This window comes from Argiope bruennichi, chromosome 7 (assembly GCF_947563725.1).
Source record: "Argiope bruennichi chromosome 7, qqArgBrue1.1, whole genome shotgun sequence".
Taxonomy (NCBI): domain Eukaryota; kingdom Metazoa; phylum Arthropoda; class Arachnida; order Araneae; family Araneidae; genus Argiope; species Argiope bruennichi.
Genome location: NC_079157.1, coordinates 57,025,255 through 57,049,238, shown reverse-complemented (window position 1 = coordinate 57,049,238; position 23,984 = coordinate 57,025,255). Strand labels below are relative to the sequence as shown.

The window sequence follows — 23,984 nt, the reverse complement described above, 5'->3', positions numbered from 1 at the left end:
CCACAGGGTCTTTTTCCTATACATTTTGCAATATATATTTTTTGTAATTCTCCTTTTCATCCTTCAAAGTATGTATGAGCTAAATTTGGTAGCTATAAGTCAAATGGTCTGGCCTTAAAAATGCAAGTATACAAACACACGTTCATCTTATCATTAGTAGAGACAAAGTTAACATGGCTTTCTGAAAGGAACATTCTTGGACTTCTTCCCTTGGACTAACTATGTCCAAAATTTAATACAGATACACTATTTGGAAATAATTTCAATTATGTAATGTGCTGCAATTTTGGATAATTCTTTTTCTATGCACAAAAATACAGATAACTATTCAATACAGATAACTTTTTCTATGCACATAAATACAGAAAATACAGTTAACTCTAAAGCAGATTTGACAATAATCTGACATGGATCTTTAAGTCTGTTGATACAACTATACAAATTTTCTCCATCTCACTGCCTCGCTTTTTGAATTGTGTTTATTGTTAGACAGCCTATCCGTAAAAGAAAATTATCATCAAAATTTAAAATATATATACCATATTTCTACTACAATTTCTTAACAGATTTCATCTATCTGGGTTGCCACGTCTTTGATAAATCATGTTCACAGACAGACTGACATAATTCTAAAAGAATTTTTTTTAGAACTCTGAAAGAACAAGAACGACAAGATTCGTAAAAATATCGTTATTGATTTTTTTGGGTGATTATAATATTTTTTTTCTTTTTTGCATAGAATAATGTAAAAAAAATCTTATATTGTATTCCAAAATATATTTAATGTTTTTTATTTCTTATGGTATAACGCTAATAATCTTCTAGAAAATAAAAAAAAATTTCTGTTACAAAACTCTTGAGAGTATGGATTATAAGATAAACTGAATTTATAACTTTCTTTTGCAATAAAAAAAAAGTTGAAAAGATTTCTTTAATTCCTTTATAAAATAAATCACATTTTTTACTTTGAATATAAAAGGGAGATATTTAGAAATAAATACATTTCATTTTATAAGGTTTTTAATCAAATTGGAAGAAAGATTTTAAAAATCATTCTCATTTTACCTTTGTTAACTTTTAGAAGGCAGCATGTAACTTTATTTCTTCATGAACAAAACACAAATAGTTAAAAATTCTAATTGCACAAAAAAATAAAAACTAATTAGGTAATTAATTTTTAAAAGTATCACAGTATATATAGTAACTAAGTAATTAAGATGAAATATTCTTTTTTTTAAATTACTATTAATTAAAACAAAATACAAATGAAAAGATAATAAAAAAGTAATAGAGGTTTTGATGCAATTGATAATATTTTGAGCAACTGTTTCATTTAGTTCACCACATAAAAAGTCTTTGGCATATGAGTTTAAAAGATAAGTTTTGAGATTAGATATCAATTATATAACAATCATTTTACAAACAGTTAAATTCTTGAAATCATCCAATTAACATTCAAACTCATTTTTGTTATGTTTTCAATAAATGTAAAATGTTATCTCAAGTGAGTTTCACTCTCTAACAAAATAATTTCTCTTTTAATTTTCTGCATCAGCGGCTAGGTATGTACAAAGTGATATTCAATAAGATAGGTATATGAATATATTACTTGCCAAATGTTTTCATGCAAAATGAAATACATCACAGGTTATCCAGTTGAAACTGTACATCTTGGTAATCCTAAGAAATTGAAAGTTGTTAATTGAATATTTATTAAAATTTCCATTATATATGGCAGCAATAAAAACTGTTTCAGAAATTTAATTTTCAATGTTATTCCCTCCGCTTAATTTTAGCTGCATGATTTACAATTTATTTTTTCCAAAATTATAAGTTTCAGAACTAAATAAAATGATTCTAACTTCCAGCCCGTATCATGAGTAGTCAATTGCTTTTTTAACTTTAAAATTTCTATTAAATTTAATAGCAACGATAAACATTCACACAACATTATATTTAACATTGTTATGAATTTTTAAGGTTGCCTTTCAGTGCAGAAAGTCTCCTGAAAGAAAAGATAGTTATAAGATAAAGTAATGACTCTCTGAACGAATGCCGAGTCAATGACCCAAGCCCTTGGTGACTATTCAACGACAAAAATAAAGAATACAGAATATTCGAGACTCTTGGCAATATCCTCATTAGGACTCGAGTTTCAGCGTTTGTTCTAGGACATTCGATGGCCTGTCAAAGAGGCTATTAAAATTCGAGAGGTGGAGTCAGTAAATAGTGAGCTAATGAGTTGCAGAGTTCTCCATGAACTCTTTATGCTGTTACGGTTGTTAAAAAGCGATTTCCTGCTTGTATGTTGCTGTATACTGCAAGTGTTGTTCTTGTGTACGTTTTGGCTACGTTTACTAATATGTATTAATGTTTTCATACAGAATAAAGTATCTTTATCTTATCTTTGAACCTACTAATTTTTTACTGTATAACCCATGGATGAATTTTTGGATTTTTACGATATATCATTGCAGCGCGAGGGTATAAGCCAAGAAACAAAAACGATGATAGTTATTCTTATAAAATATTCTTAAAGACATTTATGAAACTTAGAGAAAAAAATTGAATAGGAATGAAATTGGTATAATTGAAAAGCTTATCTTTTAACTGTTAAGGTGGTGTAAAAACGAATTACTTTTGTTGTTGTATTATTTGTTGTGTGAAAGCGCTGAGAATTTTGATAATTTTTTTAATTAAAAATTTAGGACATAAGTTTTCAACAATTGAAGGAAATCAGGTCAACATGAATTTGATGAAACAATAAATTGGTTTAAATCTCAGACCAACAATTTAAAAGATAGGAAACATTTACGTAATATTGTGAATTAGGCAATAAATAAATAAAATACCAAAGTTCAGAGAAAATTTACAGGACTATTAAACTGGTATTATTAAAAAGACAATTCCTGTAAAATTCATTTTTGTTAGCATTAAAAAGTCAGAAAATTATGAATCTCTATTTAGTTCCTACAAAATATCAATAAAATAAAATAATAAAAGTTTAAAAAAGGCATGGTTGTCAATCATAACAGTAAAACTAAAATAGTACAATGTTAAATATTTCGTTTAAAGAATTAAACAGTATTAGCTTCAAATTTAACACAGTAATTTCAAAAATAATTAAGAAAAACATTGTACACACGTGATAATAATTTCATAATAAGAATTTAATTTATTATACCCATAAAAATCAAAATATCTCCATACACTTTAATATACAATTACCATTTTATACACTACTCATTATTTCTGAAATTTAATTAAATTTTTTCGTTGCTTATACACAGGGCCGCCGCGTAGGGGTGGCAAAATTGTTCACCGCACAAGGGCGCCTGGGCCAGGGGGGCGCCAAAATGTATAGTACTTATTTTTTTAATTTAATGTTACTTAAAATAAAGTTGTTAATTATACGCTTGCAATTTTGCAGGTTTTATATTTTCTAAGCAATAAAATGAGATTTTATTGTATATTTTATTATTATTTTACTTTTGTTTTCCTTTCTGCGGGTTGTTTTCTTTTGTGTAAAACAAAATTTGATTGCCAATACAAACAATAACGTACAACAATACAAACAATAATGTACAACAATAACACGTTCCGTGTGGAGTTCGCGCTACAACACGGAACGTGTTAAAAATCTAAGAATTTGTAACATGTAACAACAGAAATTGGGAATGTTTTGTATCGACATATATTTATTCTTTACGTGCTGTGAAGCTGTTGCGGCTCAACGTCGTTGTTTAGTTTGCTTTTTTTTATGATGGTGGCAGCGCCACCGTGCGTTGTGTGCTCTTGAATTAACAGGGAATACCTTTATTTTTAATCATATGCGTAGTCGCTGCTCATAAAGTGCGTACATTCTGTGAATTTCTTCGGATGCAAAGTACTGTTATTAATTGTTTTCAAATCGTTTTTTGTTTATAATTGCTCCAAAAAATAGGATTATTATTTAGAGGTAAATGAACAATCTAAATATATTATTAGTATTATTTTCATAGCAGTAGAAATTCATAAAAAGAAACAATTCATTAAGAAAAACTTTTATTTTTGAAATTAACAAAATAATTCAAGAAGCAATTTTTTATTCATCTGTATAAAACCCAGATAAATCTTACCCTTAATTGGGCAGAATTTGATTTATCTATTTCTGATATACAATTACAATTTCCAAATAATCGAAAAAAAATTACTAATAATTATAGCTTTTTTTTCATTAAAAGTTTATAATGTACCTGAGATGTTTTCAATATTTCAATTGCTTATAACAAATGCTTTATAATAATTTGTATTAATATTGGTTTAATTTACTTAAATATTTTGAATCAGCAGAAAGAAGAAAAAATTTCACATTAAATTCTCAAAAATAAATTTTTCGCAAAAAAAAAAAAAAAAAAAAAAAAAATGTTTCTAAAATTTTAGTTAAATTAGTTTCGTTATCTGAATCTTTATTTAGTAGCAAAGAACATAAATGGGCTTTCGACTTTCAAATAGTATATTGAGAGAAAATCATATGATGCAGCACATATAATTTGCAGCAGTGCAACAGAACCCCATAAAGGGGCGCCAAATTTCCATTTGAACAAGGGCGCCTAATACCCACGCGGTGGCCCTGCTTATACAAAGGTTATAAATACATAAGTGGTATTTTTAACTATTACAAAATTAATAAGTAGCAAAATTAGCAATATTAAAATTAGTACAAGTAATGGCGGCTATTAGCAAAATTTATCACAGTTGATGATATAACCAAAAATTTAGACCAAAGATGCGTTATTGGGAAACTGGAATCCTCCAAGATCAGCTTGTGTTTTATACAGCGACAGATTATTACTTCATGCAATTCTTCTCCATTAGCTCCTCAGTGAATAGGGCACATTAATGAATGTTTTAAATTTCAATAATAACGGAAAAAGTTTTTTTTAAGGCGAAAACTATACATACATTCTCTACTATACAAGCGTATACGAGAAATAAAATGAAAAAAAAGTAATTGTTAAGTGTTCTTGATTAAGAAGGATCATTTATGAGGCTTTCTTGTATTATTAGATGATTCACTGGCATAATTTAATATTACATGATCCATCCTTGAGTAAAAGATTGTTTATTTTATAAGAGTGAATAATGTATAGATATGAGCAGTGTTTTGAAATTTTTCTATTTCGTTATATTAACTCTTATTTTGATTTAGTATCACCGTAATCTGTTTCAATAGTCATTTTATGAGCGAAATATATTGTTTAACAACGGATTCTAAAACCCTCCGCGCTTTTGCGCATGCGTTAAGATGGGTTTAATTCGTCAAAATAGGGGTGAGAGGAAAGATGAAACGAAAGGATGTTTACATTTAACAATAAAATAAACTCGGGTTACTCGCAGTCTGAATTAAAATAATACGGTCAAGACAACACGATATTAACATACATGTGAAAAAAAAATTGAACAAAAAAGTATCTAATAGGGGGAAAATCAAAGAATGACGAAGAATTCCGGAATTGTGCTCATCCTTCCGCGTCTCCCCCTTTAATGAGATATAAAAGTATATGTTTATAAAAGAAAAAAAAATTCATTTTGAAACAAATATTTGAAAAGTAACGTATGATTAAAAAATTTGCAAATTTTGAGAATGTATATTTATATTATGAAAATATATCCAGCTGTTATTGTAACTGTTTTCATATAAATAAAGCTGTCTTGGAATGAAACATTTTGATATATTTGTCATATTTTATTAAATTTTGGAATAATTAGTGCCGGAATTATTACTGATTCTTTTAAAGAAAATACATTAGTATTTCTTATTGAACAACATTTGATAGGTGCTAATACACAAGGAGTTAATATTTGCTTAGTACAGCATAATCAACTTTGTGTTATTAAACTACTAAAGACGAAAGCGTATAATCAATTATTAGATCTTTATGTGTACTTGGAACAACCTGACTCGCTTATTACTTTTAATTCATGATCATTATCATTAAAGCAGTGTAAACAGCCCTTCAAACTTCCTATTCTGGGTATTTACGTATTAATGGCATGTCATTGGCTAAACCTTGAAATAATTTTTTTTTTTCAATTAATTGTTTGGATGCTGTTAATGCACAAAAACATTGCATTCCAAGCAACCATGCTTCCGACTACTTTATGATTTCTAGACATTACTAATAGCACTATCTAACGGTACCCTTATCATGTTGGTTTAAGAGCGATCTTCTTCAACATTCATGTCGTCACTACTTTATACACTGGATGTTCTGTTAATGAGCCAAGACTCTCGGAAGATTTTAGTGGACATGCAGAGGAACGAGATGGTGGAAATCGCAAAAAACGAACGCAGGTTTCGATATTATGCTGGAACGCCAATAATTACAATGATAATTACAAAAAGATTTATTTGATTAATTATTACAATAGTTATAGGAGTGGGTGGTTTCTGATATCATTTCACATTCTACAACAACGCAAAAAACAATTTCCGGGCGAGCTCAAAGATAACAGGCATGCTTTTAATTTCTGTCGTAGCGAAGATAATCCGCACTATGAGATTCTCCGTTGTGTCCATAAGCATTGTATACATAGTAATAAAGAGTGAAGGAGTAATTTAAGATGGATCCATAGGAAAAAGTCACAAGGATTAAGATCTGGCGAACATGGAGGCCAAACAATGAATTATATGCACCCAGCCCGTTTCCTTGACTATTTAACATGCAGGTGATTACGGACTTGGTAGGAAAAATGTACAGAGGCAATATTATGGCTGAGCCACTGTGGCTAGCCGATCTTGCAACATTTATGGGACGGTGTGTTGCAGAAAAACAAGGTGCGTTGCTCTATTCATGCGATTTCCAAGAACCACTGACATAGGAATTATCTAACATCCCCCATGTGTGAATTATGGGCATTGACAACGCCTTCCACACTCAGAACTTGCATGCCACTTGTCCTCTCGGCATGGTTTATGGCATTATGTTCTATCGCAGTTTTTTCTTTGCTGTTTCATACTTACTAACAACCTTTGCTTTATCAGTTCATTAATAGAACATATACACTGGCGAGAAAAAAACCAACACCAAGAAGGACTTGTGCTAGATAAACAAAATTTAGTAGGCATGTTTTTCAGATGTATGTCGATTCAAATTTTGCGCTTCCCGCATAAGTGTGGCGCGAGTAGCGTCACTCAGAGCAAGCAAATCAGGTTTGCTTTAAATGCGTGCTGTAAAGTTCGTGAGCGTTATTTATCTTTGAAATCTGACATATTGAGTTGATGTTAGCCAAGAATGCTTTTAAGAAGACAAAGAAGCCATTACCAACAACTTTCCGAGTTTGAACGAGGTCGTGTAATAGAACTACGAGAAGGTGGATTTACTTCCCGCGATATTGCAGAAAGACTTGGCCGGAATGTATCCATTGTGAATGATTGTTGGGCGCAGTGGTCAAGTGATGGTACTACCTCAAGAAGACCGGGTTCTGGGCGGCTAAGTGGCACTACTGAGAGGGAATACCGGCATATTCGGCGTAAGGCTGTGGCGCATCATACTACGCCTGCGGCAGAAGTTCCAGCTGCAGTTGGTACCACATTGGCACAACAAACTGTTAGAAATCGGTTACTTCAAGGACAGCTCCGAGCCTGGTGCCCTATAGCATGCATTCCACTGACTCCAAGCCATTGCCGTTTGCGACGCCAGTGGTGTCACGCCAGAGCTCATTGGAAGACGGAGTGGAGATCTGTTGTATTTTCTGATGAAAGTATGTTCTGCCTTGTCACCAGTGATTGCCGTGTGTTGATCAGGAAGATGCCAGAGGAACACTGCAATCAAACTGCTTGCAGCCTAGACACACTGGACCTACACCTGGAGTCATGGTCTTGGGAGCAATTTCCTTTGACAGCAAGAGCACTCTCGTGGTTATCCGAAACACACTGACTGCAAATTTGTACGTCAGTCTGGTAATTCAACCTGTTGAGCTGCCATTCATGAACAGCATTCAAGAGCTAGTTTTCCAACAGGATAACTCTCACCTTCATACCGCTGTTGTAATACAACGTGCTCTACAGAGAGTTTACATGTTACCTTGGCCTGCAAGATCACTAGATCTGTCTCCAATTGAGCACGTATGAGATATCATTGGACGAGAACTCCAGCATCATCCACAGCCAGCACTGACCGTCCCAGTATTGACAGAACAAGTACAACAAGCATAGAATTCCATACCACAAAGTGACAATTGGCAACTGTATGACATAATGCATGAACTTTTGCAGGCTTGCATTCAAAATTCTGGAGGATACACCGGTTATTAATGTAACAACATTTCACATTTGAAATGCATTTTCTTGAGCTTAAATTAACCTGTGATCTTGAAAATTTAATCAATTAAACATGTTAACTAGACAAATACATTGTTCAAATTTCATTACTTTACAATAATTTTTACTTGGTGTTGGGATTTTTTTTTTCTATCAGTGCATATTTTATTTATCTTTAAAAATATTATAAGAGAAATATATCTTTAAATTTAATATATGGAAAATACATACCTGTTCTTTAAGGAATAGAATAGATCGTGAAATATATAATTTCCTTGAAGAGGGATCAAATCTCCAAAGATGAACTGCATTACCTATAGTACACAGGCAAAATATTATTACTGGAAATGAGCGTATGATTTTTTTTTCTCATTTAATGATAATTCCTTACAACAATTTAGAATACAAATTATAATAATTATTGGAAACTCATAGTTTATAATAAAAAATATTCAATAAAACATTTCATTACATATTAATTCATTTATCTGTAACTTAATAAATAACATAAGCTAAATATTTTTAAATGCTGTTTGTATGAAATTTCATTTATACAAGTGATTAAACATAATTAAATTCTCCTTACTATTTGAAATGTTCTTGCACTAAAGCTTAACTATTTTATGCGATCTATGTATATATAAGCATAATGATTTGATCAATTCAATAATTTTTAAAATCTCATACGCTCAATCGACTCATTTATTCTAAATTAAGCAAACTTGGTTTATTTTGAATTTCTGACACCAATTTTTCACAAATATAAATTCTAAAAAGAATTCTAAGGAGTCATACTGGTTATACTTCTATACTTCCAGTCAGCTTTTACATGGCAACAGAACAGGACATGTACAATTTCATATGTACAGATTAATAATATTTATTATTTTCTATTATGTATTTTACTTGTTTTGCACAGAAATAAAAATAATTTACATAATGGTTTAAAATAATCTTTAAGGATCCACATTTTTTTATACAAACGTTTGACATTCCTTTGCAATAATTAAATGCATTAATCAAATTTAACAAACAACTAAATGTTTAATTTTTACAAAAATTATTCAAAAATGAGTGAATACCTTTTATGATAGACACTCTTTCGACAAAGTATTTTTCTTTTAAGTGCAAATTTGAATATATAATTTCTGCAATAGAGTTATCAACAATTAGAACACAATGCGCATGCGTGAATTTTCAACGCCAATTATGGTAACGCAAATGCGTGAATTTTCTACTCCAGTTGGGGTAACGCTACGCAGCTTAGGAATTTTTCATTTCTTTTATTCTGTTTTATTTTTATTCAAAAGTACTTCAGAATGAATCTGAAAGATCGATTCATTAACAATGTTTAATTTTAAATGCATCAAACACTAAGAAAATAAATAGAATAATTTAAAATAATCAGCCGAAAATATGTTAAGCCTATCCTCGGTAGCGTCGGGAAAAAACTGAAGCCTTACTCATTTGGTGGTGCGGAAATGAAAAGTTTTTTTTTGTGAGAAAGTTAGTTTTTAATTAATAATTAAAATTCTAATTAAAAATTCAAAAAAAGTGTACACATTCCGACCTCCACGGTATACATGTACCAAATTTGGTAACTGTAGGTCAAACGGTTTGGCCCGTAGAGCGCCAACACACACACACACACACATTGAGCTTTATATAAGTGTAGATAGATAGATAGATAATGATAATTCTTTTATTTAAAACATTTATTATAAATATGTGAACTATGATCGAAGACAAAGAATGACGGTTTTAATCTCAAGATTATTTATTTGCACATTTAGTTAACGGGACACAACAAAATACTACATACAAAATCATAAAATATAATAAATCATGTTTTTTCCGCTGCTTGAAGTATTTTTCTCTCTATCGAACTATTTTCTCATTCACCCTCTTCCTCCTTGTTTGGCGACTAATTTTTCCGCCAAGGTTTCCGAAAGGTCGTTAGATCATAGAGGTACCTTACAATAATAGCACTATGAGAAGACGCATTATCGTGTTGTAAAACACGAGATTTCTCATTATATTTGAAACAATCGTTTCATGCAAACTTCATAAAGAATATTTACTGATTAACTGGCCAGTGGTAGGACTTCCTAATGCACAACAAAACGACAATCAAAGAAATCAGTCCACATTACCTTGATGTTTGAGTAACTTTGACGTGGTCTTCTCAGTCTTGTTTAACCTTTCAAATAACATTTACTTGATCGTTCAGCTATTTATAAGTCTAAAATATATATCCAAGTTTCATTGCATGTAACAATACGTTTTAGAAAAGAATCATCTTGATATCGCATCCCGCGGGAAATTTCAACACATTGTTGTTCTTGGAATAATTCGAAAATTGATACTTAGCAACCCCTCAGGCAGGGACATCAGGGAGGTAGAAGGGGCAATTGTCCCCCTTTCATAAACTGCATGTCTCCCACCCTTCCATCGGTTTCTTCGATAAATATTTTCATTTCTTTGCAAGTAGATATTGAAAGCTGCATATCAAAGAATCTGATAATTTAAATTCAAGTTTATTATATAGTAAACATTCGAAGTATGCATACATATCCCGAATTTTGAAACCCAAAAACAACGGTAGGATCAGTGAAATATCGGACATCTGATTCAGTTCTCATAAGCAGGTAGTTTGTATTAAACCCCTTCCCATGGCCCATGTGTGCTTTGCATCAGGGCTCTTTGATGTCTGTTCATTTTACCGACGTTCAAAGACGTAATAACAGGTGACGGGGGAGAGTGATCCTACGATGGGTCAAATGGCAGATTTAGAAGCAAATTTGTAAGGCAACGGGCTATAGAAAAGAGGCTTTACAATAGCAGAGTAACTGGAATGACAAGTGAAACTGATGGCGTATTTTACCGACTGTTTTTAGTCGTTCGGCTAAGAAATCGATGCTATGGATCTCGACGACATTAAATCGACAGAATATTTAGGCATTTGATTCAATTGTGGTACAACAATTTGTGGTATATTTCACGAAATAACAGATATGTTGACAAGTAAATCAAGTGTTTATTTTTACTGACTGCTTTTGGTTAATCGGCTATAAAACAACAGCACGACGAAAGAAATCTATGAATTGTTACTTTCATCGATTGTTTTAATCTCTTATCGGTGGAACTATTAGGGAAAATGAACAAATTATTACTATGCAAGACTTGAATGTAAGGCTAATACAGCGAATATAAGCACCTTTCAATATATTTTTTCAGATTAAATTTTTTCTTAACTCATAATAAAAAACAGTTTTTTTAAATATGCGTCAAATTTATGGAAAAACCGTTTTAAACAGCTGGAGTGTTAAAGAGATTTGCATAAATTTTGCAAAAAAAAAAAAAAAAAAATCACGCATGCGCAATTTGTTCTTAATGTTGACAACTGCTTTTTCATTTTAATTAAAAGTTTAAAAATTATGTGTGTTATACTGTTGTAGCTATCTCAATCGATAAATAAAACAGACTTGATTTTTAAAAAATACGGATTTGATTTGAATCTTCTGCTAGCCCAACTCCGAAAGGACCGCAATATAGCTCTGGCTGTAGCTTCCTCGGGCATTGCTGCAACTTTGCTTAACGGTGGCCGGACGGCGCATTCCGTTTTCAAACTGCCGCTTAATCTTGCAAGAAAAGATACCCCAACATGCAACATCACCAAAAACAGCGGCCGGGGAGTCCTTTTGCAACAGTGCAAGTAAATATTATAGGACGAGTGCACAATGCCGCAAAAACATGCATGAGAGACGTTATACCGCAGTCTGCAGGACATCCGCGGCAATCAGACGGTGATGGGCGGCGTTGTCATTTTGCTCACAATGACCTGTTTGCAATTTTAGTGAGCACTTGCGGACTATCAAACCCCCTCCAGCTGTGGGATAAATACAAGGACGCTTTACCAGAAGATATCGTGCATAGGATGGATGGCACTCACAATGACCTAATCGTTAACGGAGTTTAGGTATTGATTGAGGCGCAAGATGCCTAGGTCAGTTCTTATACATCAAAATTTCCACGCGAACGAAGTCGCTGGTAATAGCTAGTTTTTAATAAATAGTAACTTATTTAAAATAAGTATTTATTAACTTTTTCAAAAATGTAGAGAATAATAACAATTAATGTTATAATGTTATATATTTTATAAAATAAGGAAGGTCAATGAAACAGCGGCTAGCCCCAATCCACTAGCTCTATTTCGCCAATTATTGTTTTATATGAAATCTTATGTCCTTTAGATATATCATCAATATCCATTTGCTCTCCTTCACTTTCCATTTTCGACAGAAAATGAAAATGCATTACATCACAGTACATGATCTATGGAGAAAATTTACACAAAAATTCCCGGCCATAATCACTATAACTCCGAAAATTGTTTTGCTCCACATAAATGTTAAGTGAATGTTCATGATAACTCTTACGCCATCAGCAGTCGTCTATCCCCTTCCTCTCCATTTTGAGAGATAGCGCAAAATACAATTTTAATACAGCCTTCAACCTCAACAATTTAACAGATTTCGCTAATTTTTAACGCTATGTTGACAGTTTAGCTATCGCAATATTCTTATTATTGAGAAGTTTTTCATTATATTATTGTAACAATAAATACTCCTTTATTGTTATTTAGATGTAGTTCATTAAAGTTATTTGACATAACTAAATTAATCTTATTAATTCGAGCTATATTGAACGATTTCATAAATGAATTATACTGTAGTCATGTCAACCAATTTTGATGAAATGTTATCGAAACAAAAAGAAATTCGATTTTAAATTATAATTGCATATTAATGTTAAAGCCTTTTGAATGTTTAATTACACTTTCAAATTAGCGAAATCTCTCCAGTTGTTGATGTTAGAGCTTTTTTCTAAATTTTATATTGCAACATTTCTCTAAAAAAGTGGTGGAGAAAGCAAACTATCTTCGATCATGTTCCCGAGTAGCACCTGTTATAGTAGAGTAGACATCGCTAAGGCTGCCTTACATTTGTAATTTGAAGTTAACTCTCTACTTTATTATTGTCTTTTTAAAAAAGTAATTAATCTATATAAATTCCTTTTTCTGCAACGTTATTTTTCTCTTCTGACGTCATTATGTTTGTGACGTCATTATATTTACTTTCAGATGTAATCTCGCCACGAAAAGAAATTGTTCGTTGTAAGTTCTTATAGAATTCGTTTTCCTGTGAATGTTGAATTTTATGCATTTAAACTTGTAAATATTTGTAAATAATCACTGCCATATTTTGGAAAATTTTTGGAAAAAGTGAATTATAGTGTGCTCCCTGCTGCGCCAACAATTCCAAGCCGCCAATAAAGATGGCGGACGAAATAAACAAATACTTCCGCGCAACAGTTACGATTACCATTTCCCGCCATATAATTAGGACTTTTTACTGATAAGTATTGTTGTTGTTTTTTTCATACTGTAGAAGGCACCGGGCAGAATTTTTTTCATTAAATTAAGAATTTTCATTAAATATTAAAAAAACATCCTACGGCTTCGCTAGCAGTGGGAGCGGGAACCTAGTAGCTTCGCTAGCACATTAAACATAAGGACTGTGTGGATAACAGAAACAGTACACAAAAAGAAAAGAAAGAACGGAGAAAGAAGTAATCGGAACATTCTCCATACAAAATGTCAAACAAACATCCTTTTTCCAACTTCATCAAGTCGTAAAAAAATATATTCCACTCACCCTTTATCCATTATGCTGGTTCGATATCAAACCATTCTCAATACAAAATTTCAAACAAGCATCCTTTCCTAACTTCATCAACTCGTAATATATACAGTGGCTCAAAAAATTGAGAGTACACCATATTTTTACTTGATAAATCCGACTTTCAATATAAATAACAAATTACTGGGAAGTGCAAACAAGTTGTTATTTTTACACATAACAAATGGTTTAATTAAGAGTAAAAATAAAGAAAAATCGACGAAAAACTTCTAAACTGAAAAATTTCAGAAGCATTTTAAATAAACATACGTAGAATTTTGCCTCAAAAAATTGAGAATACACCAATGAAATTCTTGTAATATCTCGCATAGAAAGAACGTGTCAGTATTTAGTTTCATGTCTTTTGGCTTTTATAATGGCGTCTAAACGTCATGGTACCGATTCGACCCATTTTTGGTGGTATCTGAAAATATTACCCCATTCTTCTTGCACCACTTGTTTTAAATGGGTTTTGTTTCTAATTTTGGGTTTTTGAATCACTTTTTCGAGTACGGCCCAAGAATATTCAAATGCATTGATCTCAAGGTACTATGGTGATGTGTGTAACTGCCTTTTAAAATGAAAAAGACAACGTATTTTGACGTTACGTGCATTATGTTTGGGGTCGTTGTCCTACTGTAAAATGGAATTTGCATCTAAACCCAAATTTTTAAGACTTTCCTTTAGATTGCTGCGACCATATGGTTCATCCAACTTGTTGTAGAAACTTTTCAAATCATAGGCAGAAGTGTAAGTGCTGAAACTGTGCGAAATGCCATTAGATAAGCTGGATATAAAAGTTGAATTGTTAGAAAGAAGCCGTTCATCATCTTGCAAATTCAGAAAAAGCATATTGAGTTTGTAAAAACTCATCAATTGAAGACCAATAACCCTTGGAAGAAAGTTATATTTAGTAATGAATTAGTAGTTAGTATTTAGTTACATTTTTGGCATTGACAATCATTGTTCTGTATGGAGAAAGCCTAATACTGCTTTGTATCCAAAAAATTTACATACTACAGTGAAACATGATGGTTACTCTGTCATGATTTGAGTTTACATGGCTTCGTCCGGGGTAGGAAATTTAATTTTTATAGATGGTATTATAAACAATATGGTTTACTTGGATATACTTCGCAGCAATCTAAAGGAAAGTGCTAAACATTTGGGTTTAGTGGAAATTCCATTTTACAGTAGGACAACGACCCCAAACAGAATGCACGTAAAGTCAAAATATGGTGTCTTTTTCATTGTAAACAGCAGTTACACAACCACCACAGTACCCTGACATCAATACCATTGAATATCTGTGAGCCACACTCGAAATAGTGGTCCAAAAACACAAAATTAGAAACAAAACCCATTTAAAACAAGTGGTGCAAGAAGAATGGGGTAAAATATCTTCAGATACCACCAAAAATGGGTCGAATCGGTACCATGACGTTTAGACGCCATTATAAAAGCCAAAAGACATGAAACTAAATACTAACACGTTCTTTCTATGCTAAATTTTATAAGAATTTCATTGGTGTATTCTCAATTTTTTGAGTATGTTCTACGTATTTTTATTCTACGTATGTTTATTTAAAATGCTTCTGCAATTTTTCAGTTTAGAAGTTTTTCGTCGATTTTTGTTTACTTTTACTCTTAATTAAACCATTTGTTATGTGTAAAAATAACAACATGTTTGCACTTCCCAGTAATTTGTTATTTATATTGAAAGTCGGATTTATCAAGTAAAAATATGGTGTATTCTCAATTTTTTGAGCCACTGTATATAGAAGCGAAGAATTATTGCGAAGAATTCCATTGCAGCTGTCTTTTAAAGTTAAAATGCAGACGATTTTTTAAAGCGCATACTGACAATTAAAAATTGCAAAAGAATAAATATTTTCTGTTCGTAGTCACGTTTTAAAAAAAAGACAGAAGAAAATAACTTTTAATTATAAGCTTAACTTTCTCTATTTAATAAACTTTTAATTATAATAAAGAACAAAATTTAAATCTTCAATCGGTATTTTTTTAATATTTTTAATTAAACATTTTTCATAATATAGTTGTAGTTTATGTACAACTCAACCATTGCAAAAAGTAATAAACAAAACAGCATTAGGGTTGCTAGAATAGCATTCCGATGGATTGCAATATTGGCGACAAACTGGGGGGCACACTATTCTTCACTTTATCCAAAATTTTATGTATATACCTAAATTCTGAATGAGTTTTAATTAAAACTGCTTTATTAGTACATGAAGTGCAGTGAACTATTTACTGGCGTCCGCATACAATTTATCAGAAAGCTAAGTTAGTCAGTGACTGATTTGATACGCTTCAACAACACACTTAAATTGTATAATACTTGAGAAATATTGAACAATATTGTGAATATGGAGGAATATTGAATACCCTATAAACAATATTTTACAATATGTAACAACATATTTTTAAAAAAGCATTGAAATTCTGATACAATACAGTTCTGAAGCAAACATGTTAGTTATACTCAATATTTCATTTAATTTGAGATTTTTATTCCAAAATAAAAACTAGAATAGTTTTTCAGTAAAAAAAAATGAGTACAGTAAAATATTGCACAGTATTGTTATGAATCTATAATGTAGCTTCCCACACAGTTCTATCGTAAGAAGAACAGTTTTACATACAGCTCAACTGGATGTTGGAACAATGACCCTTGAGCTTGGCGATAAACTTTGCGATCCCTCGACAACTTGGTGACAAATTTCACGACAAAAGGAAAAATTCTAGAATTTTGAGGAATTTCGGCGATAACCAATAGCAGGCGAATTATAGCAATTCCTCGAGAACTTTCTGTACCCTGTCTCGGGAGCTATAAAAGGCCGGCAGCCCAAGCTGGAGCAGTTGTATATATAGTCAGCATTGAGCGAGTTAAATCAGTCCAGTGAAACTGAAGTGATTAGTGAATTGAGAATTGAACCGCGTGCCTAAGCTTTAAAAGCAAGTATTGAAGCAACATCGAGTCATGTGATGAGTAGCCAGTCGTATAATAGAGAATAGGCAGTTCAACACATCTAAAGCGAGGAGACAATGGAGAATAGCAAGCGTTTGGAGGAATCATCGTTAAGAACTGTGTGTATTCTTCCTTCCTCCTGAGTTCTGTCTGATCATTTTCTGTGCAGTTGTGGTTGTTTATAATCGGCTGCCGTATATTGCTTGTGTACGTCTCAGGTATGTTTTGCCATCTGTGTATTCATGTCTTCATGTTAATATACGTCGTTATTTGTTATTGAGGTATGTTGACACTTTCACCGTACAATACTACTGTAAATAATGTATTCTCAATATATAGCAGTTTATTATTCCTTTTTATGTGTTATACCCGAAGTGATCAGATACACATTTTGATACTTTTATTTATTCATTTAATTAAAGTCAAATGAAATTTATGTTATAAAATGAAAGAAAACTAATTAAAAGAACGAAAAAATTAATTACGCATTAAAATTTTTTCCCTGAAACTCTTACTATAAATAGAATATTATTTTTTTACTATCAAAATTCTTTTTTATATGCGAATAGGTTACCCTATTTAATTTTAAGAATATTTATAGCATTGGGAATTAATTTGGTGAATATCGTGAAAATTATATTATACATTATCGGAACCAAACATTGATCAGTTTAACAAAAGTTACATTTTACAGTGTTTCAATATAATAAAACGATATAATATTATCTTCACAAATTTTACAGTATTATGGGATACTTATGTATCTAGGAATCATGATAGATTAGAGAAATGTACACCAATCGGAGATGTCTTATGTCTTGCCCCTCACCATCGAAAAATTTCTGCCTGCCGCCGCCGCTTTTGTGCAACCTTAAATGATTATTTCAAATTGCTTGACAAGAATCAAATGATATAGAAACTTATTCGATAATTTCTCTTATTGCCAAACGACGATAACCAAGCAGCAATTCTCTGACTTTTTCGACATCTTGATCGTTAATCAAAGTGGATGTTCTATTAGATCGCGGATCATCTACTATCTTCAAACAATTCTTAGCAATTAAATACTGTAGGTTTTGATAAATAGTCTTATATAAAACCTTTTTGCAAAATTTAATAAAATGTATTTGTAGCAGAAATTTCATTACAAAAAGAAATTTTAATGCATGTTCTTTACCACATAACATAAAATCATCGAAAGTCAACAGCGTGAAAATTTTTAGCTCTTTAAAAACAAATCTATTTTCAGACGATAAAATGAAATCGTAAAGATGTTTGATTAAAAATTGCAGACGGTTCTACTACAGATATATTTTCAATGAAGCATTCTGGATACTTTCTGATTATAGTAATAAATCATAAGCTAAAAAATTTACCAAATACAGAAAATAAATTAAGACTATTTGAATTCTGTGAAATGCACAAAAGCTAGTTTCTTTTATCTATATTAGTGTTCTGTATTAATATCAGCGTTTCCAGGATGATTTTGGGATGGACCTCATAATTTTGAACCATGGATAGATGAAGAGAATGGCACCCGATAATGCATCTCCTTGCCAAACTACCAAACCTCAAAAGTGGAAAAATGTGTGACTGCTAATGTCAACTTTAATATGCATCAGGCCCATATACATAGCAGAATCAGATTTCAAATCTAGAATTCTCTGGTCCAGAAGCCAAGAACATACAATTAAGTAGCAATAAGAGCTAGTTACGGCTCTTACACAAAATCTAAACATGCAAATAACAGAATTGTCAATTTTATATCATTACTTACCAGGTTTTGCACCAACATAGTTTCCTTTTTCATCAGCTAAAAAGAATTGATCAGATTCAAAACTTATTTGTTCAATATTTTGAGTGTTAATCATGATATCTTCACACAAGGGGAGATACATGGTACATCCTTTTGGTTTCCATTCTTCAGTATGATAAACATAATTGTTATGTCTAACTGTCAGAAATGTTTTTGCTAAAAAAAATATTAAAAAATAATTCAAAGAATGAATGGAACAGTTTTATTAATATTACTTTACTATATTGGAACTATATCTGCTTAATTCAATACAAATCTCATCCAAACAAAGAAATATCAAGTACAAACCATTCTCAAGCATTATCATTTGATGAATAGAGTTTTGAAATGCTCCTTGTAAATAGCTACATATATCAGGATAAATGTACAAGAAGCTTTCAATAAGAAACGAGCCGGAGTTTGGAATGTGCAAAACCGGTGACAGAATTTTAATATCGTTGCGTTTGTAACAAAGCGTGATTCTTGAGAAGGTCACAGGTGCATGCCATGTGACTACAAAGTTAGACGAAACACGCGATAATCGTCTAACGCGGTCATTCGCGTTGTAAATAATGAAACAATAAAATGATGGCATCAAAAGATGATCAAAGAAATGTAAGGAGTAATGGGAACGGACGTTCATCGACGAATGTCACAAGTGTACGGTGAACGCTGCATGTCTCTTGCAAGAGTCTAGGCGTAGCGCAAACGCTTCAGGAAATGATGGTTGCTTCTAGTCGATGATGCGCAGTCTGGACTACTAAACCACATTAACGACGGCATTGTCCAGCTGGTTGATGGACACGTAACCCAGGCCCGCCGTGTTACGGTGAAAACCGTAGCCGCCGAGGTCGTATTCTGCGTCGGAATTATTCATGATGGTGTGAACACTTCTAAGACAGAACTGGGACAAAGTGTACACCCCCCCCCCAGTCTTCAACCACAACAGGAAGCATGTCGAATGGTCCACTGTCTTGATCATCTGCACTGCTAGGACAGGGAAGGGAATGAGTTCCTGGCACGAGTGGTGGCTGGATATGAGTTTTGGTGTCATCACTTCGAACCCGAATCGAAAAGACAAAGTCTCCAGTGGAAGCATCAAGGGTGGTTGGTACCCACTGCCAAAAATCTCCGAGGTCATCCACACAAAAGCAAGGAAGGTTATGCTGACGTTCTTCCTTGACTCCTGATAGACTTCCTGCAGCACAAGACAACAGTGAATGGTCAGCGTTACTTGCAATCCTTGATACTTTTCGCCAAGCGATCAAATCAAAACGACCAGGCCAGTTCACCCGTGGGATTATTTGACTCCACGACAATGCAAGGCCTTATACAGCCAAATCATGTCACTCATGCAGAAATTCAAGTGGGACGTCCTCGGTCATCTCCATATAGCCCATACCTCTCTCCCTGCGATTACGCCATTTTTGGTCCCCTAAAAAAGACCCTGAAAGACAAAACGATTCACCTCGGATGACAATGTAAAGCAGTATGTTCGGAACTGGTTCACAACGTAATCTTGGAAATTTTACAAGACAACCATTCACCGCCTTGTCTCACAGTGGGACACGTACCTCAATAACCAGGGCTAATATTTTTGACTTACAGGTAATAGTTTCCATTCCTAGGCTCCCGGCTCGTTTCTTTTTTAATGCTCCTTATAACATAAAAAATTTCCTGGTGACTGCCATTGAATAATAAATCAGATCATGAACATGTAAGCATATCTGACATATAATAATAGTCTTTCAGTCATTATAATGCAAAAAAAAAAAAAAAAATCAGAGTATTTTTAGAAAATTGCAATATGTGACATATAGCTGGTCTTCAGAACTAAACGTAATTTAATTTTTTTTTTTTTCAAGTTTTAGCCTGTTGAGAATTTTTAGAGGAATTCACAACTGAAAGAAACTTTTTTTGTCACATTTGTTTTATTCAATGTCATGCCATTACTAACCATTTTATATTTTATTCTCCATACATGCAAAGCTATATACCAGATAAAATCTATCATGAAGAAAAATTTTACTAGAACCACAGTTCAACTTTCATTTGAATATGCTTTATATTTATAAAATAAATGAAATCTTACAGATATATTTCAGATCATAAATGAGTAACAAACTTAATTATTATCAGTACATTTTATCAAATAATTAATAAGGCTTCTCAGTTAATTTCAATAATAGAATAGCTCCCTGGCTCAATTACTGCATATTATTTGGAAATATATCAGCATTTATGAAGTAAACAACCATTCTTAAAAATATTTCACAGATTGCAAATCTACTAAATTTTATAATTAATTATGTTTATTAGTCATATGTGGCTTATACATTTGGAGACTTATTTCCAAAAACAATCTATGTACATGTCCTTCAGATAAAGAAATATCTAAGTATAATTATAGCCAATTTCAATATAATATATTAGGTATTTTCCAACTGTCATAAAAAATTTTAGCAATGGAGATTTTGATTAACAGTATTCTTATATATTTGTCTGTCTAGTATATTTGTCATGTACAAGACACTTTTTGAGATGGCCTGAGATTAACTGGCTTTAATCTTATGTTACTTTAACAGCTTGAAATCTATAGTCTTTATAAATCTAATTATGGTGCTTTCTTATTTAAATTTTGTTGAAATATGTAATATTAAGTTATACTATACATAATATAAAATTAATTAATATGGCAACATCAATAAAAATGGCTATCTTTTTAAGCTTCATGATAAAAGGATTTCTTAAACTTGAAAGAGATGTTGCAGATTTAAATAAACAACATCTTGGAATTTTATAATAAGAATCATAAAGCATTCTTAACATGAATAGATACCTCTAGTGTAGCTTCGAGATTCAGAATATAAGTAGTTGCTCAATTTGTTAGAAGAATAGAGTCCAGTTTCTGAGTAATCTTCAGTTCTGGGTCGTTTAAGACTACTCTGACTGTGATAAGTTGTATTCCCATTATCACCATTAGCTGGAACACCAACAACATCAGAAGAAACCAAAGGTAGTCCGTAATTCAATTTTTCTAAAAAGGATTTTTTTTAAATGTGAAATTTGTATGTTTATTCAATATTTATAGTGAAATATAACAAAAATGTTACACTTATCTCATATATCTTCTCTCATATACATGTTAACAGATAGTATCTGTATATTTATTATTTTTAAAATTAAATAGAATTTTTGTTACCATATACAGTAAGGTGTTCTTTCAGTCAATATCAATATTTTCATGACATTGATATATGATGTAAACTAGTGCATCAGGGGTGGTTTAGAAGATATTGTAGAGCTACAAGTCCTTCTCTTTCTATTTATTATGTCTTTAGAGAAGTTTAAAATAGCTTTTTGAAAATCTACTGTATGATGTGCATATGATACAAGGATTAGCATCATTAGTAACAAAATGAACTGAGTCAACTAAAGTGGAAAATTAATGAAGTAAAATATATTTATTATTTTTCTCAACTAATTTCTGCACAGATAACAATTAATGTCTATAAAAATACAATATCATGCCTTTCGTGATAGATAACAGACAAAGACAATGTGATTAAGATTTAGAAAAGTGTTACATTAAACTAAAATCTAGTTTATTATATTTAAACTAAATTAAAATAAATTAAATAATTTGATAAAATTATTTTTAAAAAGCTGATTTTCTCAATAACTAATAATTAAAAGAAATATTAAATAAAAATAACTAATAGATTAAAATACTTATCACTACCCTTTTTACCAACAGTATATTTTTGAACTTCTATAGAAAAAAAATGAGATAAAATATATATTTAAAAAATCTCAGACATAAATTCAAATAAAATAGTAAGTGAAAAAAAATTATCAAACAACTTATTCTTAAATTTGCATTAAATATTTACAAAAACTTCCTTTTATTATTACTAAGTTTTTTAAGGCACCCCCTCTCCTTTTAGCAATAAAAATGGAACTTAGGTTGCAGCCACAATATTCATCATCTTCAATAAAAGTAAAATCAGAATTTTAAAGAGGGGGAAAATTACATAGCTATTTAATATATAATATTTAAATAACAATGTATACTTCTTAAATATTTCTGAGAAAAATAAATAATTTAATTCAATAGTAATTTCAATAAAATGATATTAAACTCATTTCTAGATGAGATAAATGTCACAGTTTACGTTGGGGAAAAAAAAGTCATAGCAATCCAATATTAGCTAATTAAATAAAAGATATTAATACTTTTAAATTATTACAATTCTGTTTTAAAGAAAATGTGAACAATGATATTCTAGAAACTTTATATATATCATGCTGAACAAAAATCAGAATTAAAATAAAAAAGGAATTTTTGAATGTAAATTTCTTCTTTTTCAATAAATATCACCTCACATAAAAATCTAGACAGAACAATAGTATATTTTTAAAAAAATTGGTTAGCGTTATTCACTTCTTTAAAAAAGGAAAGACCGTACGGAAATATTTTTTTCTCCCTTCAGAAGCTGATGCATATTCATTCAAGAAAAATAGCGGTAATAATTGAGTTATTAAAATTCATTTTGAAAACGTTTGATTTCTAATGAAAATATTACATTAATAATTTATTAAATATCAATACATTACGACAATGTTCAATTAAGAAACTGACAAATATGCAAGAAAACAGTTTCGGCTTTCATAAACCATAACCTCTGACCTTTCCCATTTATTAATATTATTAATCTTAATTTGAGATCGACACGCTGTACTATATTAAAAATCAGGAGCTATTTATACAATTTTTTTTCTTTACCTAAATTATCAATGCTCATAACGTTGATATCCTTTTAATATAGCACGATTTGTTTATCACAGACAGTTACGTTATTCAAATTCGTCTGCTATTTGAGAGAAACACGATATAAACAAAACAGTGCACATTTCCAGTTAAGGTTTCAATTAAGTGTAAGTTGTCAAATGTAAGTGTACACTGTTTCAGCCAAATAGTGACTATTTTGAACATTAAAAATTGATATAAATATTATTTAATCTTTATATCATTTCTACAGCAATTATCAATACTGATTCACAATAATTATCTTTGGTCCATACTTTTTTTCTAAAGGAAATCTGTTAAAAGTCCCCTAAATATAATTTATTTTCATTAAAAAAGCAATTATA

The 23,984-nt window shown here is 31.2% G+C and overlaps 1 protein-coding gene across 1 annotated transcript; it reads right to left on the bottom strand.

Annotated features, from left to right (window-relative positions):
- Positions 1 to 1,332: 1,332 nt before the first annotated feature.
- On the bottom strand, positions 1,333 to 23,713 carry LOC129976469 (uncharacterized). Its single transcript, XM_056090069.1, has 5 exons — positions 23,617 to 23,713; positions 21,670 to 21,867; positions 18,813 to 19,007; positions 8,537 to 8,619; positions 1,333 to 1,680 (listed from the first exon to the last, which is right to left on the bottom strand). The coding sequence occupies exons 1-5, from the start codon at positions 23,633 to 23,635 to the stop codon at positions 1,642 to 1,644; spliced, it is 534 nt and encodes a 177-aa protein (XP_055946044.1). The 5' UTR covers positions 23,636 to 23,713; the 3' UTR covers positions 1,333 to 1,641.
- Between the last annotated feature and the right edge of the window lie 271 nt (positions 23,714 to 23,984).

Excerpts from the sequence above, each read along its gene's own strand:
- LOC129976469 (XM_056090069.1), bottom strand. Across the intron at positions 19,008-21,669 it reads ATCTCGAAGCTACACTAGAG|CAAAAACATTTCTGACAGTT; the intron begins GTATCTATTCAT and ends TATTTTTTTTAG. Across the intron at positions 8,620-18,812 it reads CTATGTTGGTGCAAAACCTG|GTAATGCAGTTCATCTTTGG; the intron begins GTAAGTAATGAT and ends TGTGTACTATAG.